Source organism: Canis lupus, chromosome 3 (genome assembly GCF_011100685.1).
Source record: "Canis lupus familiaris isolate Mischka breed German Shepherd chromosome 3, alternate assembly UU_Cfam_GSD_1.0, whole genome shotgun sequence".
Classification (NCBI taxonomy): domain Eukaryota; kingdom Metazoa; phylum Chordata; class Mammalia; order Carnivora; family Canidae; genus Canis; species Canis lupus.
The window spans coordinates 27911807-27931661 of NC_049224.1; the positions used below are offsets into that span (position 1 = coordinate 27911807).

General features: G+C 39.8%; 1 protein-coding gene across 3 annotated transcripts in view; it reads left to right on the plus strand.

The window, feature by feature from the left end:
* DMGDH (dimethylglycine dehydrogenase) overlaps positions 1 to 19855 on the plus strand; it is a 65883-nt gene that overhangs the window by 5565 nt on the left and 40463 nt on the right. For all 3 annotated transcript variants that reach the window (XM_038532477.1, XM_038532476.1, XM_038532478.1), the window contains exons 3-7: positions 2561 to 2659; positions 4282 to 4446; positions 7660 to 7864; positions 14115 to 14363; positions 16113 to 16311. In XM_038532477.1, the coding sequence (XP_038388405.1) occupies positions 2561 to 2659; positions 4282 to 4446; positions 7660 to 7864; positions 14115 to 14363; positions 16113 to 16311 (917 nt within the window). The remainder of the gene's footprint in view (positions 1 to 2560; positions 2660 to 4281; positions 4447 to 7659; positions 7865 to 14114; positions 14364 to 16112; positions 16312 to 19855) is intronic.

Here is a 19855-nt window from a genome sequence, read left to right on the forward strand (position 1 = left end):
TTTGCTTTATTTTAAGAAGACTGCTTTGTCAGCATGAGCCACTACTACCAATATAGAACATCTCATGTAGGATGGAGGGAAAGGGGAGAAGATGGAGCAAGAAGCAGCTTTGGAGCTGGGGTCCCCCAAGGAGAAGCAGCCCCTGGGGTTGGGGCCAAAGTGAATGTTTTGGAGAATGGAGGAGTAAGATCTACAGATGCACAATGATCCACCTCGGGTGTAGGAAAACAATATTAGAACTGTCTATTTTTATCTAAAAATGTAACAAAGAAATTAAGCTCTGCTGGTCTTTATAAAGAGCCGCTGCCTTTGATGCAACCATACTGGGTATGATTCCAAGGCTGACTAAAAGAGAGGTTGGCACACCACAAAGGAGGCAGCCTCGTACTTCCTTTGGTCTTTCGTCTACCATGACATATTACAGATCACATGCTACAGGTTATCGTTGCTGTAATGAATTCTATAGAAATAGGACTTTAAATAATACAATTTGTGATGAAAGGAAAGGAACTTGGAAATGTTATACCACATCTCATACAAATTTTGTGAAACAAAATTTTTCTTTTACAAAAAGACAAATGTCCTAAATTTAGTGACCTTTGTAGTGTTGCAAATGGCTGCCAGTCATTTCTGCGAAGCAGATCCATATAAAAAAATAACTGCAATCTATCCTTTCAAAGTAAAGATGATATTATAAGTGAGAAATAACTGCTTTTTTGCAAAACAGTCCTGTTAGGAAGAGAACATTTTAAAAAGGGATGTTTGGAAATGTTGGCATCACTATTAGATTTTCTGGCCAAAATGATATGTATCATCAAGAAAAAAACTCATATATATATATATATATATATATACACACACACACACACATATATATGTTAACATATATATACACATATAATAAAAGCAAAAACAATAAATTTTTTTCTTTTCTTTGAGATAATTTTTAAAAAAGATTTTATTTATTCATGAGACATACAGAGAGAGGCAGAGACATAGGCAGAGGGAGAAGCAGGCTCCATAGACTCAGCCTGATGTGAGACTGGATCCAGGAACAGGATGTCCCTAGAATTCTTTTTTTGGTTACTATGTTGCATCTGCAAGAGTTAATAAAAGATGTTTTGGCATGTGACTATTTAGATACTTTTCGTGAGAGTAATTAATAAGTGTTCATTCAGCAATAATTTGTGGGGTACAACCTATGTGTTCATCAGACGGGTTAAGCTTTAACAAAAGTCTGTTCACCAATTAGCCTGACTGTAATTCTCAGGAATTTTTCAATTCTTTAATTTTGGAAATCTCAGGAAAGAGAGCAAGAGGGCTGTTCCATTTAAGAGAATGGTGGGGACTGGGTCAAGGAAAATTTTGCTAGTCCATGCTCCGTCTTCTTATGGGAACACATGATTTGCTGGTTTGGGTCCGTGTTGTATGCCACCCCCACCCCCAGAGTCTGCCTAATAGCAATTATTTATAAGCTTCTCATCTAAATTGTCCCATTATGAACCTACAAACACTCTTTCCTTTGTAACTTTTAGGGACTTAAAAGTATATGTTCATTGGCTGACTTTCACATTACTTACATGATTCAAATTGGTTCTCATAACCCTGCCATGAGTCTTATGCCCCGCTGTGCTCAAACTGGAGCTGATGTGTTCTCATCCCAGAAGAATGGCTGGTGCTTCTCAGTTTCTTGCCAGTAATGAATTATTGCTTAACAGATAAACTACTAAAACTTAGAGAATGTTATTGGCAAGGACGTGGATGAAAAGGAAACACTTGTGCATGGTTGGAGGGCATGTAAATTAGTATAGCTGCTCTAGAAAACAGTATGGAGGCTCCTCAAAAAATTAAAAATGGAAATATCATATGATCTAATAATTCCACACCTGGGTATTTATCCAAAGAAAACCACCCCACTAACTTACAGAGATATTATATGCACCTCTGTGTTAATTGCAGCATTACTTGCGATAGCCAAAATATGGAAGCAACCCAGGTAAATGGATACAGAAGAGTGGTACACACACACACACACCATGGAATATTACTCAGCCATAAAAAAGGATGAGATCTTGCCGTTTGTGAAAACATGAACGGACCTAGAGGGTATTATATTAAATAAAGTAGGTCCGATGGACAAAGACAAATACCATGTGATTTCACTTATATGGGAATTGAAAAATAAAACAAATGAATAAACAAAAGGTAGATACATATCCATAAATACAAGAACAAACTGATGGTTGCCAGAGAGGAATGGAGTTGGGGGCAGATAGACAAAAGGGCTAAAAGAGAGTGAGAGCAACAAACTTCCAGATTATGGAATAAGAGTTGGGGATGAAAGGTCCAGCACAGGGAATCTACTCAGTGGTATTGTAATAGTGTCATATGGTGACAGATGGTAGCTACACTTGTGGTGAGCATAGCATGATGTATAGAGTTGTTGAATCTCTATGGTGTACACCTGAGACTAATGTAACATTGTGGGTCAACCATACTTAAAAAGATTTAGAGAATGTTATTTATTGACTTAGTGTTTTCTTTCCTTTCCCCTTTTAAGGCAGGTTTAACAACTTACTTTCATCCTGGAATAAACTTGAAGAAGATACATTATACCAGCATCAAACTTTATGAGAAATTGGAAGAGGAAACTGGACAGGTAAGTGCATTTAACTTGAAATTGCCCAACTGGTCAATTTCTCAGAAATATGTAGGATTTCTGAGGAATTTTGACCTATCATCATTAAAGCCATGTGTAGTGACATTAATGGCATGTGAAAAGTTTAACATGGTAGAGAAATCTGATGAGTATTTAAAGTAAGAACCCCTAATTCGCTTTACTCTGAATTTAATTTCTTGAAGTACATTTCCCATGTAATTAACCACTCTTCTTGATTTTTTTAGATAAGGAAAGTATAAAAGCAGCTTTCAAAAATATCTTTAGTCAGTTACCATATCTAGAAACTAAGAAATCAGAGCCTTTCAGCATCTGGATTACAAAGGATCTGACCACAGTGCCTGCCAGATTGGCAGTTTCGAAAAGTACGTCACTAAAAGCCCCTCACTTTTATTTTTATCTCTTTTCATACTTATTAGTACCCTCAAAGTGGCAGGCAAAAACTATCCACAGGCTTAGCTGAAAGTTTACTTAAATTTTTCATGCTATTTTCCTTGCCTGTAACTATACGATGGCTCCCTGCAGTTTGTAGGCCGAAGGCCAAAGGAGGAGGGTCTTCATCAGTGCGCCTGCTTTCCCACATTTTGTCTTGATGCTCCTTTGCTATGCTCATATGCTTCAGCTGTTCTTAATTACATATATTTCTGGAATGTGCTGGGCTCTGTGCCTGAAACAACATTGTCTCAGATCCCATCTCAGTAGTTACCCTCCACCTTTCCCTGAGGTCACCCCCCTTTGAGAAATTGTCCTTGACTTTCCTCATCCACCATTCAGGCCAGTTGAGGGTACACCTCTTGGTTCAAACAACATATAACATTTTTGAAAAAGATTTATTTATTTATTTGAGAGAGAGAAAGAGGGAGAAAGCATGAGCAGTGGGGAGAGAGTTAACTGGGAGCCCCACAAGGGGCTCAATCCCAGGACCCTGAGATTATGACCTGACCCAAAGGCAGATGCTTAACTGACTGAGCCACACAGGTGCCTCAACATATCAACATTCTTATCACATGAATCTCGCTCTCTCTCTCTCTTTCTCTCTCTCTCTTCCTCTCTTCTAGTAGTTGCTTTACTGGTTGGTCTTCCTAGGAACTATGAGAAACTTAAGGGCAAGAGATCTTTTATTTCTGTGACCCAGGGCTTAGCTGAGTGCTTGGCCAATGGAAGGACTTCAATAAATGCCAAATAAAGGTTTATTATCATTTATACTTAAGCTCATCACCACAACATTCTGATGCTTTATATTCTTTCCTCGAATACTGTGTCTTCCTCTCTTTCACATAGTTTTCTTTTACTCTTACATTAACACTATCCCATTTTATTGTAATTATGCTCTCAGCTGTCTGCCTGCTCCATGCAGGCAGGGGCTTTGCTTCTCATTCATAGCAGTATCTCTGGGGCTTACCCTAGTGTTTGACTAGAGGTGGCAGTGAGTAAGTAGTTGCTGAGTGAATGTCTTTTTGTAAGATGTAAATATTTTATATAGTTATCTTTTACACTGCATAGTAAATCTCTTTTCTGTATGCTCGCATTTTCACTGTGCTGAAGAATCATGTTTGAACACCAAATGATTTATTTATGTGTTTTTATTGGCATTATTCTCACAGGTGGTGGGATTCCATCAGCCAGGTAGTATCAGAATTGCTACAACTCCTGTAAGGGTTGATGAATTTAAATATCAGATGACTCGGACTGGCTGGCATGCAACAGAACAGTATATTATTGGGCCTGAAAAAATTCAAGAGATGTTCCCTTTACTCAACATGGATAAGGTATTTATCTTAAGGGTATTTTCACCATTTGTTGACTTGAATTAGGATTAGAAAAAGTTACTTTAAGAAGTTTATTAACGGGGGATCCCTGGGTGGCGCAGCGGTTTGGCGCCTGCCTTTGGCCCGGGGCGCGATCCTGGAGACCCAGGATCGAATCCCACATCGGGCTCCCGGTGCATGGAGCCTGCTTCTCCCTCTGCCTATGTCTCTGCCTCTCTCTCTCTCTGTGTGACTATCATAAATAAATAAATAAATAAAAAAAAAAAAATTAAAACAAAAAAAAAAAAGAAGTTATTAATGGTAGAAAAACTTTGTGCACACATTTCCAATGGCAAAATCAGATGATTAATGCTGGAATCTAGGTGTGTAACAAGGTGGGCCGTTATGTGTGCTAAATGAAATATAAAAGCATAATGAAAAAATTTTACTGGTTTTCCACCTGTGACAATTGAGAAGGGATTTTCTCTCACATCCAGGGGTTTCCATACATAAACTTCTGCTTGAGAACTGCAGAGAAAATAATTACATAGTATGATAAATATGTATATAGAAGGGCTGTCTAATTAAAACTTTTTACCAAATCAAATTTAGAAGTGCCATGCTGTGTTGCTCCACAAGTATTGTCTAGCTCATAACTGTATTTCCAACACGCTCTATACCAGGTATTGATCTAGTTTTAACCAAATTTGGCTCAGAAAATCCACTTGGGAATTTAGTGTCCCTTTTTTTTTGGCTGGGCAATAATCTCATTTGAATAATAAGAATGATTAACCACAATATAGCACAGATTTACATACCAGATACTATGCTGGATCCTTTATATACAGAATTTTTTTCTATACATAATTTTTATTTACTCTTCACAATAATATTATATACTATATATTATTACTAAACAGGAAATTGCAGTTTAGATGGATTACATAATGGTCCCAAGCTCATCTAGCTGGAAAGAGATGAAGCCAGGCTCTCTGACCCCTTTGTGCACACTACTTAAGTACACCACCAGAAGGGGCTGGTGAGGGACGTGGGGGCTTCCATTTCTCCCTAGGAACTACTGCAGTACCTGAACTGCCGCAGCACCTTCTATCATTGATCTGGGTGCTGGGGTTGTTTGCTCTCATGAGTCTTTACGGCTGCTGGCATTCTCCTGTCCCTAGTTCTGTGTGATGACTGTGTGGTGGCAGACTGGTGTTGCATTGTCTGCACTGAAATTCCATCACTGTAAGATTATGCTTATATCTGTTTGTATGTCACTCTTGGAATGCTTTGCTGGAAGTCCTTACCATCACAAAGTTTTCTCAAAGGCAATGGAAATATGTGGGAAGAATATTCTCTGGATCTGGGGCAGGGTGCCAAAGCAAATAGATACAGGATTACTGTAATGAGGACGTATCTATTATAAAACACCAACGTGACATTTGGAAGTCTACAGTAATATGAATTCCGTTAAAATCAAAACAAGTCTCTTGTGCTAAAACTATAACAAGAGATTGAATTAGTAATCAAAATATGCCCACAAAGAAGACTGGGCTCAGATGGCTTCACTGGTAAATCCTACCAGACATTTAAAGAAGAATTAATACTAATCCTTCACAAATTTTTCCAAAAATAGAAGAGAACACTTCCCAACTCATTCTGTGAGATCAGTATTGCCCTGATAGCAAAACCAGACAAAGACATCACAATAAAAGAAAGACGGGTATCCCTTGTGAATATTGGTGCAAAAATCCTTAACTAGCAAGCTGAATTTAGCAACTTATAAGGATAATGCAGTATGACCAAGTAGAATTTATGCCAGGGATGCAGGGTTAATTGAACATCTGAAAATTAATGCGATATGCCACATTAATAGAATAAAGGTAAAAAACACATGATCATTTTAGTAGATGCAGAAAAGACATTTGACAAAAGCTCCTTGCTCATATTTGGTGCTCAGCAGATTTCTACTGAATGCATGAGGCCTAACTATAATACTGCACAGTGTTCCCTCTATCAACTTGGTTCATCAGACTGCTACTCTTGGTTTCCCCGTGGTACCTAGCCTGAAGTCCTAGCACGACACAGGTGTTCAAGCTTTAGCTGTTGAGTGATTGAGTCAAGTATACATCTTCTTGACCCCTATATACACATAGCATGTGAAGTTGTTCATAGTATTGAACAACTGAATATAAATAATTGATCAATTAGTGTTAGATTGACTGCAAATGTCAGAAACCAAAATGATAATGCTTAAACACAATACAAGTTTCTCTTTCATTTAGGCAGTCCAGGGTTTGAGTGGTGGCTATTTTCCATGAATGGTGGCTAGAACCCAGTTGCCTTCTAGATCACTGCACTGTCAGTCCTAGGGCGTGACTCTTCTGTCCTTATTCCAAGTTGGCAGCAGCTAGAGCTGCAGCCATCGTGTCTGCATTCCAGACAATAGGAGGGAGGAAGGACAAAGATGAAGGGACAAAGGGCATATGCCAGTGGTTTGTCTGTTTTTTCATGCCAATGTGGAGTCCAACTCAGGGCTTGAACTCAAGACCCTGAGAACTCAGCTGAGGGATGCCTGGGTGACTCAACTGGTTAAGTGTCTGTCTTCCACTCAGGTCATGATCTCAAAATTCTGGGATTAAGCCCTGCATCGAGCTCCCTGCTCAGTGAGAAGTCTGCCTCTCCCTCTCCTTTTGTGTTTTCCCCCTCTCTTAAATAAATAAATAAATCTTAAAAAAAAAACAACACCCTAGCTGAGATCAAGAGTCAGACACTTACCTGACTGAGCCACCTACACGCCCCATGCCAGTGGTTTTTACAAAACGATTCATGAAGGCTGCCACATGACACTTTAATTTGTATTTCACTGACCAAAACTTGGTAATACTTATAGCTATCAGTGGGAACTCATAACTGCCAACTATTGGAAACTCTTCCTAGGGGCTCTGTGTCTGAATAAACATTCAGTTTCTAAATGGAAACATTCAGTTTCCATTGCTATGGGGGTAGAGGAGAGAATGGATGTTGGAGACAGTTGCCTGGCTACTCAACACTCAGTGTGAGTCCTGCCCCCGCCTGAGCTTTGATAAAGGAATAAGAAGTACAGACTGATCAATTGATGCAATGATGCACTTTTAAAGTCCAGTTTTACTAAACATTCCCTGGCAGGATATAATTACACTGAATAATGGGTATGTTTTTGTCTAAACATTGACTCTTTTATGATCAATTTAGATTTTAGCTGGACTATATAATCCTGGAGATGGTCACATTGATCCTTACTCTCTAACTATGGCCCTAGCTGCTGGGGCTAGGAAATATGGTGCCCTTTTAAAATATCCTGCCCCGGTGACTTCTCTGAAACCCAGGTCAGATGGAACATGGGACGTTGAAACGCCACAGGGATCAGTGAGAGCAAATAGAATTGTAAATGCTGCAGGTAAGCATCATTTATTAGTGAGTTTTTTCAAGTGGCCAAAAAATAAGACATTCAGCCATAGAGTAACGTCTTACACTGTGCACATTATTGTAATGTTCCCAAGATGAACATTTTGTCTGTTGCTAAGCTACAAAGTCATCACTTTGCTTTTGGTGTGTGATTGCCACCTGCCCTTGGTTACTCATAGAAAGTTCATGTTCTTCTCCATTCTATTTTCTTTTACTCCAGATCATGTTTTGCTAATGATGCTTTTTCCCCTTCTGTATTTACTTTCTTTATACTAGTAACCAAAGTCTAGTGTGCAGATTCGCAATCATCTTTTTTGTTCTCAGTTTGCTTCTGGGGCAGATTTAGTCATTTGTATTCTCTCTCACCCATTTCTGATTAGTTGACTCCAGTCTAAATATGTTTAACCCTTTTTCTTTCAGAATATTATTAAATATATCTCATAACCTGTTTTTTTTTTTAATTTCTCTGTTACAACGTAGAGTAGTGAAGTCAGAAGGGATATTTGAGATGATCTAACAAGCCACTCATCTTCCATTGTGAAGACCAAGGTCATGTTACTTGGCAAAGTGACACAGTTATGTTGGAGTTAGGACTTGAACCTGGGTCTTTTGACTCTAGAGTTAATACACTTTATAACAGGTCATTTACCTGTGAAGTCATTTTCAACCATCACACATACAAAATTGAGTTCTCGTGCAACTGAAAATGCTTATGCAGTCTAAACTGGACTAATAATTTGTATTTACCTGTAGTTGGTAGTGGTTAATGTAAAACCCAAAGTAAGCAGGAGGCAGTAACTGATTTTCTTGAGGTCTGCTCTTTGAGTTATTGCTTAAATTATAAATGAAAACAATCCTTATTATTTATCAGGTCAAATGCTAAGTCACAAGGACAGGTCAGAACCATGGACCCTTAAGTTCTTTCCTCTAAATTGTAACTTTTGGTTGATGTTATTTTTTTTAAGATTTTATTTATTTCAGAGAAGAGAGAGAGAGAGAGAGAGAGAGAACAAGCCCTTGCTCACAAGGGGAGGAGCAGAGGGAGAAGGCAGACTCCCTGTTGAGGAGGGAGTGTGATGTGGGGCTCAATCCCCAAACTACGGGATCATGTCCTGAGCCAAAGGCAGATGCTTAACGGACTGGGCCACCCGGGTGCCCCGATGTTATTAATTTTTTTTTTAATGAAACAGTTGGTGGTTCTAGAAAAGTCATGTCTTTAATCTTTAAGAGTTTAAATAAGTATTTATGAATTTTTCTAATCCTTGTCCCCCATTCGAAAAGCATAGAAATCTCACGCTTTCTTCAATATCTTTTGAAGTCCAAAAATAATGTAAAAGGGCTTGCCTAAAAAGTAAAAGCAAAGGCATAAAACACTGCTTTGTTTTATGCCTCACCCCCATTCCCCTAATCCCTATCTGATAACCCCCCCCTCCCCCCTGCCACTCATCATCATCCTTAGGCACCACTGACCTAAATTCTGTTAGAAGATCGAAGACAATGAAATCTTTATCTATTTTTTTCCCATGTAGCAAGGATTTTTTGTAATCTTGCAACCTTCCGGTGTCACAAATTTATTTCCTAAAAATACTGGACTGTTTTTATAGTGATAGCAAACCAAACAAACTAAACAAACACACTCTGACCTCCAAAATCGGCACCTGAGCAGACATCACTAACTGATCACTCACTTCCAGTGGGCTTGGGCTCTACCATTTCTCTGAACGTAGCGCTTCAGGCAACCACTCTCAACTGATACTTTGAGAAATAATGTAGAACTTAATTTAACACATTTATTTATCATTTTCCTAAAATGGTAAGTTTTTATTTACATAATTCATTTTTTTCTAAACCACAAACAGGAATAAGGAATCACTGAAGATAAAGATAGGATAATTCTCAAAGAGATCTCACCTAAACCCAGGACAGTGGTTACCAGGTGCTGTTTTCTATGCAGCTATGAAATCTTATGGTCTGAATGCGGTAGGGGAGGCCAATGGCAAGAGGTCTTGGCAAACAGCTTTTCTGGTCCTGGCCTGAGAAAACAAATCACTGGAATTAGGTTGACAGTGTGGTCTTCCATGTTTTTACCACTCCATGGAACCAGATTCCTGGGATTATTCTACACAATGTCGTTCTTTGTGCTTTGTCCCTGAAGCCTTTTACCCAGCCACATCTACTCCCTTCACCATCCTCAGTTCTTGGTAATCCAAGCAGCTGCTTCTTGGAAACTGTGTGAAGAACTATGCTGTCTCAACGTTCAGTTCTTTATCTCATTCAGATCATATCTGTGGCCCATAGTCTTGTTTTTTCTTTTCTTCCTCCATCTCTTCTACTGGGTAAGAAGTTACTGGATGAAATCTAACTGATTGCATAGTTGTAGTCCATGGAAAGTGTAGAAAGGTGTGTGTTTAATTATTTGTGAGTCTGTTTTCAAAAAAATCTGATTTAAAGGCAAGCCTCTGTAACTGAGGGCAAAGGTTTCAGTATACCAGCTTCTAGAATGGAAGCTAACGTCAGTATTATGAATAGAGCAGCCATCAGCAGAAGGCATCATGCTAACATGATTTGAGAATGTGTGGCTGATGGAATGTATCCCAGAGTTACTCTGTGAGACCAGGATGTCTCACAAATTCAGGCAAGGCCTTCAGGCTAGCTCTGAAATCTAATTAAGTAACCAGGATATAGACTTGGAAATATGATCACAATGTAAAGCTACAGACACCACTATTATCTACTCAATTGTACCATAACCTGCTAGAAGTTTCTTTATATGAAATCATAACAGAAAGCAGCTGAATCTTCAGGATATTCAAGAAAAGGAGAGTTTAAAAGTAAAAATGTGTCTGTTTGCTGATGTGTCTCCAGCATTAGCAAGGTCAGTAGGGCTCCCTGGCCTGGAGACACATAGTATACCAGTCCTATGACCTGGGCAAATTATTCAGTTGTAAAATGGAGATAGTAAGCCCATTTCAAAAAGTTGTTATGATCAGTAATGAGCTAATAATGTAGAGTACCCAGAACAGACCCAGTAGCACATAGTAAGCACTAAAAAATTAAGTATAATAATTATGATTATAATTATTTCTTTGAAAGCCTATCCACACCCTCCCCCACCTCCTATCCCAGGGCCACTAGGATCAGTTTACTATAACTTCTTGGTACAGGCTTTAAGATTACTCCCCTCCTTTCACTTGCTCTATAGTCATACAGCACCCATTCTGCTGGTACATTTGGTTCTCAAGCTAATGTGCATGAGAATCGCCATAGGCAGTATCCCAGACTTCAGAAAGATCCTACATAAAGTGGTCTGAGTGGGGACTCAGAGCTGTACTTTAAATAAGTACTCCAGGGGCTGTAGTGTCTGCTCCACATGGTCCGTAAAACATCTTTAGAGGAATGCTACTACATGTTCCTACAGGAGAGAGAACGCAGTAACCTTATCCTTGAGCAAGCATTGCTGAACACCAGTTTCATACACTCCTAACGTCTTGGGATGAAATAGACTAACTTGCCTTTGTTACCTGAAGCTTTTAAATTTTGCTTCATTCCACCCCCCCACCCCCCACCCCCGCAACCTAATGTATAGTTCAGGGACATGGACGAAAGCTATTTATTAGGATGTAAGCTTTCTCTCTGCATGGTGAAGAATGTTTCTCTTGACCTCATTTCTAATCGACTCATTAAACCTGAGATAACTCTGTAAACTTTACATAAGAATTTTCCTAACATGGTAAATGAGAAATATGATTGGATCATGCCAACATGAAGCCCACTGTTCAGCCAAAAAAGAATTTCTTAATTTTGCCTGGTACTCTGTATCAAAGAATGTCACTGTATAAACCATCATTGTGTACGAGTAAACTTATCCATGAATCTTCACTCTTCATTTTAACTCCATTTCTATTAATCATTGCCTTTTTTTTTTTTTTTAACTGGAAGCCATTTCCAGTAACATTGTTATTGACCATTCAGTTGCTTCTCAGGTCACAGTGGTAGATTTTAGTGATTCTTTCATATTTGTCTCTCTTACCTTTGAACGTGGTGGGTGAGTGATGTAACAAGAGTTGAAGTATAATCCCTCCAGATTTAGGTTAACTTTGCTTGACATATAGAGGAAGAAAATTCCAACAAACACCACCACCATAGGGTAAAACAGCAGGGAACTTGTTATGGAGTTTGAAATCATGTAGCTCTATAATACTTATGCATATGTTTCCACTGTATTTTAATGATCAAGTGCATTAATAAGCAAGCAATTAGACTCAGAAATTCATAAATATGTTTGAATAGGGCAGAATTTATTTCTTCAATTTCTGTTTTTAATAGAAACAAGTGTATTGAGGATACTGCAGTGGTTTGAATTGCTAGGCTAAATATTTTGGGTTTTTAAAAAATATTTTAAATATGCTGTAGTTGCATATAACTAGAATATATGGCTTTCCTGTGTTTTTCTACAAAGTCCTGACATTAGAAATTCACATCTTCCTACTAACAAAAATAAATTAAATCTGTAAATTATTAAAAGGCCAACAAGAGACTCTAATGCCCAGAGGTAAGATTTTTGGTTTGCAAATAGACACCCATTTCTGGAACTATTAAACAAGTATAGCCAGTTAGGCATCAGGCCAAAAGAAAACAACAGAACATAGGATGATGTTTAGATAGTTAAATAGAAATAAACTTGGACACATAAGAGTATATAGTCTGGGTTCCCAGACTATATAGTTTATTATAATTGATGATTCTGGTTCTAGCTCTGAACCTTATAATGACAGAGGCTCCAGAAGTCTTTATTAGATTCCTAAAAAAGCAGAAACAGAAATGGTTGAAAATTAAGAGCATAGCCTCTAAATAAATAACTTGAATAAGATTCTCTAATCATTTGAATGACTACTTAAAATTGTTATGAAGCAAACAAACAAATAGAACCTCTTCCTCTCAAATAATCCACCAATGGGTCAGGTGATAGCACTTCCCTGCCATATAATCATTCTAGATTCTAAAATACGTTTACACAAGTAAAAGTGTCTTGGATTTTTAAAACGAAGTCTTTCCGTAGCAAGAAAACCGATAAGGTGTGATGATTCTGGGGTCTTCCAGTGGGACCTTGGGCATGTCTCTTTCCTTCTCTGGCCTTTAGCTCCACATCTGTATACTGAAGTCACATGGGGCAGAAGCGAGGGCACATTCAGCCACAGTGTGGTTCCTTCTTTTGCAAAGGTGAAGATAACATTCGTCCCCACCAATAAGAGAGTCTCAGGACACACTGTGAAGTGACACATTCTCATGTAGGAACCTGCACCTACTTATGAGCCCTTTCCTCTTTGCTGTGGCACCTCTTCCCTCTTGCTCTGGACTCCTGGTTCTCCATGCTCTTTGCAAGAAAGGATCTTGCAAACACATTCTAACTAAACTTTTACAATAACAGATAAAACTGGCTGTGCTATCTCTCTCAAAAGATACACATTTTCAAATTTTAAGTTAACAAAACAATTCTGTACTTGTAGAATCTTCGGCATCAGTAAATGGGAGAAAGGAGGGCCTGGGAGATGCAGGGGGAGTGACTTACAGGGCTTTCTTATACACAATTATTATGTTCATCACACGGGGAACCTTTATTGCTTCAGCATCTCTCTTTCGGGAGTAGTGTCAGTCCAGTACTGTCTTTCTTAGCAACATTTGTACCTTTTATATATTTGGGTTGTTTATTTTTTCCTTCAAATAAATTTGTTGTTGTTGTTTTCCTGCCTGCTTCTGCTTATGGGCAAAATGCTTTTTCAGGAATGGAGTTTCCTTAGATTATAGGCATCTTCAGAACGCTGGGGCAGGATAGAATATGGTCTTCTCTCCCCCCGTTCAGTTTTGCAATGACAAAAAATTTAAAGTCGTTGCAACATTCTTTTGACTTTGCCATGAGTACTAAAGTCTTTTAAATGTTTTGTTTTAAAACAAATTGCTGGAAGCCTGGGTGGCTCAGCGGTTGAGCGCCTGCCTTTGGCCCAGAGCATGATCCTGGGGTCCTGGGATCAAGTCTCACATCGGGCTCCCTGCATGGAGCCTGCTTCTCCCTCGGCTTGTGTCTCTGCCTCTCTCTCTCTCTCTCTCTCTCTCTGTCTCTCATGAATAAATAAATAAAATCTTTGAAAAATGAAAAATAAAAATAAAATAAATTGCCCTATCAATGCCAGTTGTGGTATGTTTACATATGTGGTAACATTTTTAAATGATTTTTTTCCTTTAAGGATTTTGGGCTCGCGAAGTAGGTAAGATGGTAGGACTAGAGCATCCACTCATTCCCGTCCAGCATCAATATGTTGTCACATCGACTATACCTGAAGTGAAAGCTTTGAAACGAGAACTGCCAGTGCTCCGTGACCTGGAAGGATCCTATTATCTCCGACAGGAAAGAGATGGGCTTTTGTTTGGTCCATACGAAAGTCAGGAGAAAATGAAAGTGCAGGACTCGTGGGTCACCAGTGGCGTGCCTGCAGGTGGGTTCCACGAGTGCAAGTGTGTGCGGGTCAGGCCCATCCGTCTCGTCTTCTCTGTGGTTGGGAGCTGGCTGTAGAGTCAGCCGGTGTCATAATACTAAAGTATCCAATATCTGGGACTTTGGAGGTGAGCAGTTTGAGCTAAGCTCTGTTTTCCTGCCCCTTTGAACAATCACAGCAGGAAGTGAGGAAAGGGAAAAGAGGCAGTGGGTGATGGAGAAGCTGAAGAAACATACCCTCCGCTGGTTTGGAAGGCTTCAGGTTCATCTGCCCACTCCAACCTCCTGCCTAACCCCCGTCTCCTCACTCCCCCACCTGTTTGGTCTAGTTTCCAGATTCGGATGTAGCTGCTATTGTGCTTTGATGGTTGGAAACGTGGCAGGAATCAGAGACTGGACATCCAGCCTGCTAAGGATGAAAGCTTCGGAGTGTGTCACAGAGCAGGTCCTGCAAACTGAAGCCTTCCCCTAAACTACATAAATGGGTTAGAAGAGCCCTTTGCTGACATGGGAGGAACTATAGTGTCTCTTTCAGGTTCTGTAAGGGAGATGGACCTGTTTTTGTTTTTCATGACATATTTCTACAGAACTAGATTAAAGATGGAGGTTACATAAGCAGGTAAACAAAGCAATCTATAGAAAGTACTAAAATGTCATTGGGGCACTAAAATATTATAGGGGATGTAAAGAAATACAGGAAATCTTGGGACAGGGAGTGAACCTGTACTCCTCAGTACACCTATGCCCATGTGACAGCAAATGATCGCTAAACCGCCTCCCACCTAGTTCAGCTAGGCTTTTGTTTTGTTGAGTGGGCTCTGCATATTTGGGCCTGTGGAAATAGCTCCTGATCGAGGTATGGCTGTTCGTCACCTGAGAGCCTTCCTTTCTGCTCTTCCCTCATGCTGGCAGCTTCACTTTCAAATAAATGTTGAACAGATACTTAATTTCAGCTGGAGGGAGAGCCAGATTGTCCGCTAGCCCTGGGTGCTGGTCCTGGTCCAACCCTAGTGGTCTCCAGGTCTCCGTGCAACTGACCCAACATGCAGGTCACAGGAGGAACAGCACCTGGCTGGCTACTGTGTGGGAAAGTCACCAGCCCTGGTGGAGAAATTCCTTCAGAAACTCATCTGCAGGCCTGCCTTCCATCACAGTACCTCTGAGGACTGAGAGAAAGATTGTGTTCCAACACCCTTCCCTTGTAATTCTAGCCCTCCCATACGTGTGTGAGCAGGCTTGAGGAAGGAGGCCCCAGGCCTTTCCTTCTCTGCTGAGAGCGGAGAGGCATCTAGAACCCATTATCCTAGATCCTGGAGTAGTTTTCATTAATCCCCTGTGTCCTGACATGACTTTGTAAGCTCCCATTTGCCCTTACCTGGGAGGACAGGACAGAGCAGACTTTTATGGTTTATTGAAGGATAAAAACTCTCTTGACAAGCCAATCATTGTTTGTTTTTTAAAATTATGATTGGATTAAATGTTAGAAACTGTTAGTATACCTAGATTTAAATTTATTACTAATGAAAAGGATTAACTTTCATTATTTTATTGTTTCAACAAAAATAACATTGTTCTTAGTAATGTGATGGAGACCTATCTGTTGATAATGAATATTAAGTTTAGACTTTTTTTTTAAAGAAGTACCTTCCTAAAGACCATCTTTAAATGTGAGCTGATTCAGGGTTAAGTCACTTTAGAGTACATGACAGGGCAGCTGCAGCATCCTGACCACAGTGGTATGTCTCTTCAGGGTTTGGAAAGGAGCTCTTTGAGTCTGATCTTGACCGAATCATGGAACATGTTGAAGTTGCCATGGAAATGGTTCCAGTCTTGAAAAAGGCTGACATCATCAATATCGTCAATGGTCCTATCACCTATTCTCCTGACATTCTGCCTATGGTGGGACCCCATCAGGGAATCAGAAACTACTGGGTGGCAATAGGCTTTGGGTGAGTATCTCCATTTAGTTCAATATTTATTTAAAATTTTTTCTCCTTATTTTAATAGAGTCAAGTATTTTAAGTAAGTCTTGTCTCATAATCTCAGGCCAAAATGGAGAATGGAGGGAGGGGCAGAGAGTTTTCTTCCTTTCATGACCATTGAGATATGAGGAATAAAATACTTTTAAAAAATTTATTTATTTATTTATTTGAAAGCGAGAGAGAGAGAGAGAGAGAGAGAATGAGTGGTGGGGGGAGCAGGGGGAGGGAGAAGCATGCTCCCCATGGAGCAGGGAGCCCGTGGCTCCATCCCAGGACCCTGGGATCATGACCTGAGCTGAAGGCAGATGCTTGACCAACTGAGCCACCCAGGTACCCTGAGGAATAAAATGTTTCAATTTTAAAATCCGTACTGTGGATTATTCATGGTTTAATCACCTATATAGATGTTAAAGCTTATCACACATAGGGCAGTGATTTCCTGGAAACTTCTCTTTGCATATTTCCTGCCATTTTCATTATTCATGTCTCTTTTCATGTCTTATAGGTTCAGATTGGTCAATTTACCCCAATTTTACAAGGATGTTTTCATAACACAATGTGACAAACGTAATTTAAAATATCAAATGAGTAATGTATCTGATGCCTTTTTCACCATAGTTCGTGTTTGTCCAACATAATTTGCTTCTTTATCATTCCTCAGGTTGCTTACTATTTATGATTCTGTGACCCATTTCATGTTTCATCTTTAATATTTGTCCCATTAATTTGGTGACTATTAATGTCAACCCCACTTTACTATCATGTCACAGCTTCTAATATTCTATTTTTCTTTCCCATTTTAGTTGGCCATTTATTCACTAATATTTAATGATCACTAGCTCAGTGCCAGGTCTCTTGGTAGGCACTGGGCTACACTGAAGACAAGGCAGTGAGGTCTGTCCAGAGGCACAGGGCTGATTAGGGTGCTGTCCTGCCAACACAGCAGAGAAGCTGTGCTCTGAACTGAGGGGGCAGCAGTGTACTGAGAGATAGGAGGTAAAATTCTTTAGACTTGGTGATTGATTGTATTATGTCTTGAGGAAGAGAAAAAAAAAACAGCAAATGATGCCAAACTATCTAACTTGACTCCTGGGTGGATGCCGGGGCCATCGGGAGAGAAAACCAGAAAAACAGTGAGTTACATTTTTGAAAGTTTGGGTTTGAAGTGTTTTTTTTTTTTAATATTTTTAAAATTTATTATTCATGAGAGATACACAGAGAGAGGCAGAGACATAGGCAGAGGGAGAAGCAGGCTCCCTCCTGGGAGCCCGATGTGGGGCTCAATCCCAGGACCCTGGGATCAAGACCTAAGCCGAAGGCAGACACTCAACCACTGAGCCCCCACATGTGTCCCTGAAGTGTTAAGTGGGACATCTATGGGACATCTAGAAGGAGAAAACCAGAAGGAGATAGAGGGCTGGAAGGTATAAAGTAAGTGAGGGTTTAGGTAGTCATATGCATATGCAGCCATGTGCATGTAGGAGTGTTTCTGGTGTGTGTGGCTTGAATATATTATTTGGAAGAATGCCTAGTCATATTCTTTGCCCATTAAAAAAAAAAAAGATTATTTGTCAGGGCGCCTGAGTGGCTCAATCAGTTAAGCGTCTGACTCTTGGTTTTGGCTCAGGTTGTGATCTCAGGGTTGTGAGATCCAGCTTTTGTGGATCTCTGTGCTCAGTGCAGAGTCTGCTTAAGAATCTCCCTCCCTCTTCTTTTGTCTCTCACTGACCCCCCCCCCCCAACATGGTCTCTCTCTCTAATAAGTCTTTTAACAAATTATTTGTATTGTTATTGTTAGGTTGAGGAGTTCTTTATATACTCTAGATACAGGACCTTTATCAGATACATGATTTGCAAATTTTTTCTCCCATTCTATGGGTCATCTTTTCATTTTCTTGATAGTGTCCACTGAAGCATGAAAGTTTTAAATTTTGATGAAGTCTAGAATGTGTTTTTTTTCTTTTTTAGCATGTAGTTCTAGTACCATATCTAAGAAATCATTTTCTAATCCAATTTCATAAACTATGTTTTCTTCTAAGATTTTTATAATTTTAATTCCTACATTTAAATCTTTGATCAATTTTGAGTTAATTTTTGTATGAAATGTGAGGTAGGGGTCCAACTTCATTCTCTTGGGCAAGCACCATTTGTGGAAGATTGTTCTTTCCTATTGCCTATTTCCTGCCAAGGAAATTAGGAAGTGCATTCTTTAGAATACCAGTTACTGATTACCTAGAAATTGTATCTACTTGCATGGGGCTGAGATTGCAATCCTGCTCTGATTGTAGACATTGAAATGTAGATAGGAAAGATGACAGGTGGGGGACAGGCAAAGTGCCTCACTCTCTGACAGATTTGGTCTGAACTGAAAAGGACTTCTTGTTATCTAAAAGTTAAGATTGCTAAGACATTTCTTATGTAATATGGAATGCTCACCTTGGCTGCCTCTCCTGGCTTACATCAGTGATCCATTCCCTGGTTCTGGAGGCCAGTGGTTTTCATGCCTGGCTGAGCAGCAGAATCATCCAATGGGCATGTTAAAAAACAATCACAGGGACAACCCGGGTGGCTCAACGGTTTAGCACCGCCTTCAGTCCAGGGCGTGATCCTGGAGACCTGGGATCGAGTCCCATGTCGGGCTCCCTGCATGGAGCCTGCTTCTCTCTCTGCCTGTGTCTCTGCCTCTCTCTCTCTCTCTCTCTCTCTCTCTCTCTCTCTGTATCTCTCATGAATAAATAAATAAATAAATAAATAAAAATCTTTTAAAAAAACAATCACAGCCTTGTGATTAGTCACTTGCATGTGTTTCATCCTTCTTTACATCCTATCTGTGAAATTCCTATTTGTCAGGAGAACCCGTGAAGTTGTGTTGAGTCAGAAAACCAATAAGCAAACAGATTCCCAGACATTTGGGAATAGCTATAGCTATTGATCCTATAGCTTCTGATTCAGTGGTCTGGATAGGGGCCTAGGATCTGCATTTCATTGTTGTCTGTAATTCTAGTACAATCAGTTCAGAGAATTTGGGTAATTTGCAAACTGTCTACATATATGCCAGTGCTCTTTTTTTTTTTTTAATTTTTATTTATGATAGTCACAGAGAGAGAGAGAGAGAGAGAGAGAGAGAGGCAGAGACACAGGCAGAGGGAGAAGCAGGCTCCATGCACCGGGAGCCCGACGTGGGATTCGATCCCGGGTCTCCAGGATCGCGTCCCTGGGCCAAAGGCAGGCGCCAAACCGCTGCGCCACCCAGGGATCCCTGCCAGTGCTCTTTTACCTTACTTGCAGAGCACTCTCAGTCAAAGTTGTTTTACTTTTGTTTAGTCACAATTCTAATAAGGTTTTCTGCTTTTAGGTGACTAACCCATGCCCCCCAAATGTTTAATAGTTTGGATTATATATATATTTTTAAGACTTTTTTATTCATGAAAGACATAGAGAGGCAGAGAGATAGGCAGAGGGAGAAACAGGCTCCCCCATGGGGTAGCCTGATGCAGAACTCGATCCCAGG